Here is a 9,778-nt window from a genome sequence, read left to right as displayed (position 1 = left end):
GGAAATCATCTCCAAATAATAATTAGTATTTTGTACTAACCACTTTCTCTTCCAAAATATCACAAATGCATAAATTAACTATATTTTCTGTAGTATTAACTATTAAGGCATATATGATCAAAAAATCAAAAATAAAAATAAAAATCTAAACAGATCATTTTCAAGAGACATGTTGAGCAAATTAAACTTGTGTGAAGGCTATTCTTGGGCCAACATCCTTGTCGGATATCGGTTTTTCACTTGTCAGATATCATATTTTGTGAAGACCATAGTATATGAACCAATGGACAAAACCTAGGTACAATACCTTAGATGTTATTCCTTAGGTTCCCTACTTAAGATTAAGTCATGTGGCTACTTAACTAAAAAATACACTTTAATCTCATGAGGAAAAATCCATATGACAAAATTTTAAGAGGGAAACTTAGGAAACAACACATAAGTACTGTACCTAAGTTTTGCCCTGAACTAATAGAGGTAGGTATTATGATATTGCACAAGAAGGTTACTTTACATTGTTAGAGGTAAAAATAATAATAATAAGCAAGGGAACCTCTGCTTTCAAATTCAAACACTACACATAAATAATAGTAATCCCTTGCCTCCAATATTTTCTGCTGCATGATATTGACACAATTTCATTAATCTCTCTCTTTCTCTTTCCCTAGAATTCTAGAGACTTTCTGACTATGGATTTTCAGCAATAATAATGTTACTAGTTGAATTGTTTCTCATTATTATTTCTGAAAATCTATTGTCATTTTCACATCATTCTATACTATATTACGACCTTTCTAGTGTATATCGAAAAATGAGAGTATTCTCAGCCCAAAAATAAAACCGAGATTAATATGGCCCAGCCCATTATAGAATTTTGAAACCGAGTTGGGCTTTTGACTTGTTGGCCAATTTTGACCAGATGCCAGACAATCATTCTTGGGCAGTAGTTTTGCCTAACACTTATTCTGCGTTTTGCGTTTTAAGTGCTGGGTCCCACAGTACTGTTCCTAACCCAGCCAACAAATGAAAAACACAGGAAACATACCCACAGTTGCACTGTTACGTTTTAAAAATTATTTTATTACAGTGTTTTTAGTAATAAATTTTCAATTTTTAAGAAAATAAACAATATTCAAACAGACCCTAATTTCATCTAAGAATGCACCCCCATACACCTGATAGATTCTGTAAAAGCTCCGTATAAAGATTTTCAACCAATAAATTATCTTATATGATACTGGTTCCTATATGGCCTGCATGGAATAAATTCACATCTACTTGCATGCAATGCCAAATACTTATTGAACTTTCACCAAAGGCCTTAGCATGTTTTTATTCTGGCTGATCCAATTTTGTACTTTCATCATATGAGATGAAAAAAAAAAAACAAACAAACTGTTTTTCTAATGTTAGGTACAGAAAATAAGAGAACTTAAAATGAGGTCATGCATTTAATGAAAGAAGAGACTCATTTAGAATCAGGAAAAAAAACATGAGTAGCCTAACTGCCCCGAGATACTGATGAATCATCCTTTGGAAGTGCAACGTAATTTACAGGAATTATGTTCCTGACACTCTCTCTACGTTCCTTTCCAGTTGATATTCCAGGGCGGCCTGAAGGAGTTGACACGCGACGACCAAGGGGTGTTCCAGCCATGGTGTTAATACTGGTGTTTTGACCCAGAGGCTTCTTTGGTGTTGGCCTTGAACCAAAGAGTGCCTCTTGTTCTGCAGCAAGTTGCTCTTGCAGCCGTTTCTGCTCCTGCAAGCATATTAAAATATTTTTAACAACGAAACTGTGATTATGGAACGTACACCGTGTCAAGGATTGGCATCCTTAACTAGCTGTAATATCAAGACCCTTCATCTTGACCCCTCCATACACATTTTCAACACAACAAGAAATGGATATAGGTATGGCTATCGAACACTACAAAATGGAGGAAGTTCTTTGAAATGCAAACTAATCTAACTTGAATGTACAGGCACCAAACACCTATACTAAGTCCATGTAACGTAGTTCACAAGACATCTGTCCAATATATGGTTAACCATTGGACCGATCACATTGAAGAACCCTTTGGTGACAACAATTTGGTAGTATTTAAGTTTAACCAACATTTTGTAAATGTAGCATAGACTGGCAACAGATGGATTCCACTGTTAGTGTCAAAATTGTAAGATGAGTGTGTAATTATTGAGCATCTGATTTTGTCACATTTTTTTTGGGAAGTATAAAGTGTTAACTTTTCCCAGATGGTAGTCATTCATTAAGGTTGTTGGGTTAAAAATAGGTCAAATACACGGATTAGGCACCTCAAAATTAAGGCGACCTAGAAAGTTCATAGAGAAAACTGTCATAATATATGCATGTCAACAGAAAGGAGATAAATGAACATATACAAACTATAAGCATACCCGAGATTTACGCCTTTCCTCTTCTCTCTCCTGGCGTAGCACAATATATTCTTCCAAGCTACTTAAGATGGGAACCTGAAATTTGAAATCAGTGTTGGGACTACAACAACCATAAACTCACCTGAACAATAAACTAGATGGTAAGTCACCTTGTCATATAAGAAAGGGATTCCTTTCTCCGCCTCCCAGGCTTTTACTTTTGCAGTCAAATTGTCGACAACAGCTAGTAAAAAAAGGCGGCAAATGTTCATGACAGTCCAAATCTTAAAGGTAAATATCAAAATAAATTACATAAACTTAATAAAGAAATTAAGTTGAAGAGTGCATGCAGTCTCCCACCGAAATTTTAGTCCCCAAAATAAGAATCCTTACAAATTCTATAAATCAAGCAATAAAGGCACTGTATGATACAATATAGTACGTCTTGTTCCAATACTGTATGCCTTAACTGTTATGTATATCATAATCATGTTGTGCTCATATATATTCTTAAACTTGCCCATCTCAGTGTATATACATTGCTACATAATGTTCTGACTTTTGAGCTTCACTGTCAGAATTGACTATTTTTCCCCCACAGTGAGTCACACATGGTCACAAGGATCACACCAATACTTTGTTTTAGGTACTTCAATAATGCCTATTGCTGATAAACTGGGGTCAAAGTCTACTAAAAGGAGAGAATTCCATAGCATGCTTGATGAATAGTGTTGAACCCAACCCGTTAATTCCCTTTTAGAACTGTTCAATGATAACACCAAGAAGCACATGGAAAGCATTCATAACAAAAATTTTGTGAACTAGGAACTAATAAGCTTCTAGAATCTAGAACAGGCATACACTACTTTTCTAAAGGTGGTCATGATATGTAAGGTGACAAAAGAACAACTACCCCCACTACCCATGTAAATTTAGAAGCAATTACCACTATCCTTTAATCATATAGTGATTACAAGGAAAACAAACAAACATTATTCACAACCTTTTTTTATAAGTAAAATAATTTCATTAAAAAAAAGTGCAAGGAGCACAATCCTAGCACACAAACGTATATAAAAGAATACCCAAAAAGGAAAAGAAGAAAAAAATGCAGAAATAAACTATAAAATTCATCTCATCAATAAAAAAAATAGATCTAAAGGTGAAGATGTACTGATTCCCAATTCCAACAAAAGACATTTATAACAGTCAACTTCAAACTCAACTTTAATCCCTTAAAATGGGATAAGCATTTAGAAAATTTTGGATGAAAATTTTTGTTTTTAAGTTTGTTTCTGTGCATAAGTGTGAATGTAAATTCTTCTTTACACTGACCATTGAAGACATGATAATCTAAAAGTAATTACAACAATATGTAACCTAATTACAGATATTAATAATAATTACAAGCTCACCTGGTATTTTGCCGACCAAATTACGTGCTTTCTCAGCACGTTTCAGATTTTTGTGTGCTCCTCTTCCAGCACTATATCGATTTTCATCCTGCACAATGAAAAGGAATAAGTAAATTGACATAAATGATAAATCAACAGTAGCGCATGAGATGGTTTCCATGCACTTTAAAACTGTACATACAGCTCACCTCTTTTATAAATTTACTTAGATAACATCATGTATCAGCATGAACTTGAGAAAGAGCCAAATGGTTCCTGGATTTAATCTGTCGCTAACTAGCATTCTCATAAACAACATGAACCCTAACCTATATATCCAAACCCTCAAGAATGCTAAGAGCATTCCGTTGGGTTTCTGATGGAACAATATTTGCCATCTGCATATAATAGTAAGAGACTACCAACCTTGGAAACATATATCTACCTCACAAGGTGATGGATTTGCCTAGAATTCATGACTTAGCAAATTACCAATCCCCTCTCCTAATTGATGAGAGGGGATTTGCCTAGAACTTTAAATTAAAAAAAAAGTTCCAAATTGATGAGGAAATAAGGAGACAAGAAGGAGAGAAAGGAAAAAAGAAAAAGATGAAAGAGAGTCAAGAGGCAGATATTGGGAGCTTTCACCAAGTATGACCTTTTTATCTGAGTTTAAAGGGTTTGTGAGGGCCAGCTCATCCTAACTAACTTCATTGAAAGTACATATTTGCCATTTTTTTCTACAAATTACATAATTTTCACTATTTATTTAAGGTGCTTGCCTTGCTCACCTAGGCTCTAAAGGCAAGCACCTTAATGGAACCTAGGCAATGCCTTTAACTAGCATAAGTAAGATATCATCTTTATCCATGAGAAAAGAGAATTGCCAATTTATAGAACTACTAAATTTCCAGATAATTTTACCCTTTCATATTCTTCAAGCCAATTCTCCTCGTCAGTTGCGTATCTCCATTTCTCTACCTTGTCCAATATATCCTTCCTGCTTACAGCTTGCTCTTTGGCTTTTATAATCTGATCATCCATACTAGAAAGAAGATCCGACAGATCCACATTACCTGTGCAGGCATGTGTAAGCACAACAATCACAGCCATTCTAAAGTAGTTTCTATCTTACTAAACTCGCTATTTAACAGCTGATGTAAGTATAAGGAAAAAGGGTCCTCAAACACAGTTTAAATGCACAGATGAAAGAAATAAACAAATATTCTTATCAAAAGTAAAAAAAGTATGATGAAATAAGACATTGAAAACAAAATGATTGGTTATTCCTCTTCATTCATATCTCTTTTTCTAAATTTGGATAACCTAACCATTAAAAAGCAGATACGAATCGAAAAAAATTTCTGCCTCACACATATAATTGTGATTGCAAATTAGGAAACTTATATTTATCGAAGATAGAATTCAGAGGCATGAAACTACGAAATAAAATTAAAAAAGATTTCATAAGAAGCCCAAAAGGCAAGAACAAAAGCATGTATGAAAAATAGTATAGAATCTATTCTAGCACCTAGAAAAAAAATAAAGAACAAAAACTAATACGACATTTTTTTATTGATAATTACACATGCACCCAGTGGGTCTTGAACCATCGACCTTACCCACCACCTTGTTTTTAGAGAAAGAAAAGATGCCATGTGAGCTAGAGCCCATTGACAAAATCAATACAACAATCTAAAAGGAAACTAATATTGAAGAAAAAGCAAAGCACATGTTTGTAGAAAGATGGAATACAATGTACAAGCAAGAGCATCAAAAACCAGAACAGAAAAGGCTATATAATAGGACTCTAACATGCAAACATAGTTTTAAATCTAAAAATTATTATAAAAAGGAAAAGGACAGTTAGGTGAACCAGAATCTATCAGGTTGGTGAGAATCTGTCGTGCTGCATCACTATCTACATCCATATGAACCCCTCTGTAGATCTCTTCCAGCTCATTTTGCCTCTTAAACACCAATTCCTTCATCTTTCCAGATTTCAGGACATTCAATTGCGCAACTTCTATCTCAGTCTGAATCAGATATAACATCATTAAAACTACAACATAGTGTCCTCTGAAATATTCTAAGAAAAGTAAAGACACTAAGCATCACCTGTTCAATGACATCCAGAGCAAGGCATCCTTGCCTTGACACCTCATCAACTGAGGAAGAAATTACACTGATCACATGTCCAAATCGTTTTTGCTCATCAACTGGTGTGTCCATGAGATTCCATAGATCAGTCAGTGTCCTCCCAAGATCTTTCAGCTACGGTAAAACAATATTATTAAGAGAAAGAACTTTTTAGTAAACTTCTGAATATAATACATCACAGCATGAATGCAAGACCCTTATAATGGCACAGGACTCAAGCCCTAAGCATATTATCAAGGGGAGAGAGAGAGAGAGAGAGAGAGTGAGAGAGAGAACAGTAGTTCTGATCATGCAATATACTTTCAAAAATGAAATGCAATTAAGAAAAATTACAAAATAAATCTTACACGCAAAAGTAAATCTTTTGACACATCTCATAATGTCACTCTCAATTTAATAGAATTTCAGGCCAACTTTTTAGGGCCGGCTCCACATAGCCAATTTGCCCCTCTTTTTTTCAAGGATGAATTTCACCATTCTACTTTATCTAGACTCATATTGTACATTAAATCATTCACCATCAGGTCTATACTCACCACCACATTCATCATATGTTCCATCTTATAGCAGCTTCACTTGAACCAAATCACAAGTTATACAAGTAGAATCAATGTTTCACTTCTTGTCTGTAATTGCTACAAGCCTTTTATACCACAGGGACACATGCTGTTCTTTTTAGTGTTTTTAGCTTGCAGCTCATCTACTTCAAATCATTCTAGCAAGTCATACCATAAAGTATAGATGGTATTGCAGCTATGGTATAGAAGCCTCCTTAAATCACAAAGACCTCATCGACTCCACACCAACCAGGGAGTGGGGAGGGAAAGGGATTTCAAACCTCGTTGGCATTTCCCATGTCAACACCACCCCCTCAACCCCCCCCCCCCCCCCCCCAAAAAAAAAATGATACATTTTGTTTTTCTTGATACGTAAGCACAACTCACTGAAGCTATGACCTCAACCCTTCACATCTCACCCCTTGTTTATAGGTGAAGGAGATGTCATTTGGTTCAAAACTGTTGGCTGCTTCTTGCTAGGAAATAATATCTCTTTTCACTAAGACCCATTATTAACATCTCTTCCTTACCCAATCTCTTACAAACATGAACTGCATTAAAAAATGCCTAAATGTTATATACCAAATACAACTAGATCAAATTTATATGCTCGCTTCACACACAATAAACATAAGCACATTCACACATGGAAGCACCCACATATATACATGCACAAATTACACTCACTCACACATATATTGATAGATAGACACAGAGAGTGAGATCCATTGTTAGGTCACCTTTTGTAGCCTTTGTTGTTTCTCCTGCTTTAGTGAGTGGATCACACCCGTTAATCTAGCAAGGGTATCATTGCTGATGTTCTTTGATTGATGACCTGAGGTATCACTCAAACTTGGGTGCACTTCATTAACTGTCTTAGAAAAATCAATTGACATCACAACTGCTAGCTCCCGGACAGTATTAACATGGCTATTGACCTTTTGTAATCGGAAAATCTGCAAATTAAACAAAAGGGGAGCTAAACACAAGTGAAATGGGACGTTCAATTACTCTCATGATACAACTTTAAACTCCAAATCACTACTATCAAAGGTACCTTTTCATTCTGAAGTTCCTGAAGGTGAGACTTAAGCTCCCCCAACTTCTTCACTGTGAGATCATGTTCATTAACTTGTGGATCAGAACTGTTAGATTGACCATGTCCTGATATTTCAGCACAGATATGAAAAATCTGTGACTGGATTTCTGAAAATTCCTTGATTCTTTCTTGCTTCTTTGACCTTAACTCCTCCAAAGTTGGTTTTATGGCAGATATTTGCTCCTTAAGAGTGCCCCTTCCCTTTCCAAACAGTTCAAAAAGGACCAACTCAACAAATAACATGCAAGAATAAGTATAATAGGGCAAAGATATACATAGAAAGGTCATATAGAATACGTGCAGCAAATAGTAAGGCCATTGTCAGGAAATGAAAACACAATAGAGAAATGCATATTCTGTACAACAATAGGACTTTAGGAGCAACAAGAAATTAATCATGTAAAAGAAGTAGCAGACCCGTGAAAAGGAGGCATGTTCCCCAAGGGCAGAGACAATATTGGCAATTTCGGCTTCAGACTCAACCAATGACTGATGCAAGTCAGCCTTGTACTTTCTTGTTTTTTCAACCTTCTTTCGGTAAATGTCAAGGCACTCTTGCTCAAGTTGCAGGAGCATCTTATCCCTTTCACTGTCACTCTCCCCAATTTCATTCCATATTATCTATATGACAACAACAAAAAAAATAAAATAAAATAAATAACATATGTAAAAGACTACCCATGAAGCAAAATGACCCTGATTAGCGCAAATCTAGCTCATTGTATTACTAAAGCTAGTTAACTAACACTCCAACCTAGGAAGCATAGACATGGACACAGGTATGGGTACACCACGGCAATATGAGCAATTTTTGTAAAATTATAACAAGACAGCATGTACGACACCAGTACAGCACCTAAATGAAATGTCTGTACTTCCTAGACTCCAACCCCATACCCCCCAAAACCACCAAAAATGAATATTCTTTTTTTTTTTCCAAAAAGCAAATTACTATAACACTCAGTGAACATAACAAGTATAAGAACAAGTATAACACCAGTGTTTCAATTATAGTGGTTAATACTTAATAGCTAGGATGCACGGACACGGACATGAATACGGGTACAATATGGCGACACTAGCAATTTTTGAAAAATTATAACATGATACAGTAGATAGTACACCATTACGACACAGATACGGCATCCCAAATGAATTGTCCATGCATCCTAGCTTAATAGTGCCCTTCATGAAATTCTGTGGATACCCCAAATTTCAACTCCACAAATTGATTGCCATCCATACCTTGTACTTGAATTTGTTAGTACAGGCAAGGTATGAACATTAAAGAATTGATTTTTTTAAGAGAAAAATAATTGAACTTTTAATGAAAAGAAAGTCCAATTCTTTGCAATTAAACAAAGTTAAGTACAAAATTCTCGGTCAAATTAAAAGTCAAAATTACAGAGAAATCGAATCCAAACAACAACGAAAAAACCTAGAAATTTTACTATAAAAAAAACGGTTCAACTATTTTTTTTTTTTTTTCCATTTCTGATTTTCATACCCTAAAAAAGTGAAATCACGCTGACAATTAGTTCAACTAAGTTTCTCATTTTCTTAGCATTACCAACAAAAAAAAACAAAAAAAAAGATTTTCACACATAAGAATTAAGAAACGGTTCGCTTTCAGTTCCAATTTTCTCAGCAACCAAACGCAACGTAAACGGAAAAACTCACAGTAACTATGAACAGTAAGCGATGAGAGAGAGAGAGAGAACCTGCAATTCGTGGAGGAGAGAAGCGCAAGTGGTGCGAGAAGGAGAGAGAGTGGGGGGCATAGTGGTCATTTTTTCACAAGAGCTTGCAGAAGAGAGAGAGAGAGAGAGAGAGAGAGAGTGCGAAGCCCTAGGAGGAAGAACTGAAGAAGAAGAAGCGAGCGTTACGAGTAAAGAGAAAATCCCCAGAGGCATGTATATATATATATGGTAAGCGTTAATTACTATTATTCTCCCTTTGGGAAAGGGGAATGTACGGCTTTTTGATTTGTTTTGTTTTTGGCGCCAACTTTTCTTACTTTTGAATTTTTTTTTTTTTTAAATAAACTCTTTCACATAAATAAATTAATTAATTAATAAATATTTAAAAAAATATATCATGATTTTAAAAATATCATGACTTGACTGAGTTTTTTTTTTTTTTTTTTTTGAGAAACATGACTTGACTGAGTT

The 9,778-nt window shown here is 35.0% G+C and overlaps 1 protein-coding gene across 2 annotated transcripts; it reads right to left on the bottom strand.

Moving 5' to 3' along the window:
• Positions 1-1,275: 1,275 nt before the first annotated feature.
• Positions 1,276-9,499, bottom strand: LOC126723466 (65-kDa microtubule-associated protein 5). Of its 2 annotated transcripts, none has more exons than XM_050426887.1 (11): positions 9,329-9,499; positions 8,025-8,228; positions 7,566-7,808; positions 7,249-7,464; positions 5,910-6,065; positions 5,668-5,827; positions 4,716-4,867; positions 3,813-3,900; positions 2,568-2,641; positions 2,419-2,493; positions 1,276-1,762 (listed from the first exon to the last, which is right to left on the bottom strand). In XM_050426887.1, the coding sequence occupies exons 1-11, from the start codon at positions 9,395-9,397 to the stop codon at positions 1,502-1,504; spliced, it is 1,698 nt and encodes a 565-aa protein (XP_050282844.1). In that variant the 5' UTR covers positions 9,398-9,499; the 3' UTR covers positions 1,276-1,501. The 2 variants fall into 2 exon arrangements, with proteins under 2 accessions (XP_050282844.1, XP_050282845.1); XM_050426888.1 differs by having other exon boundaries at positions 7,566-7,803.
• Positions 9,500-9,778: the final 279 nt, after the last annotated feature.

Source organism: Quercus robur, chromosome 4 (genome assembly GCF_932294415.1).
Source record: "Quercus robur chromosome 4, dhQueRobu3.1, whole genome shotgun sequence".
In the NCBI taxonomy this organism is placed as follows: Eukaryota; Viridiplantae; Streptophyta; class Magnoliopsida; order Fagales; family Fagaceae; genus Quercus; species Quercus robur.
Note: the sequence above shows the minus strand (reverse complement) of the source record. Positions and strands in the feature narration are given on the sequence as shown.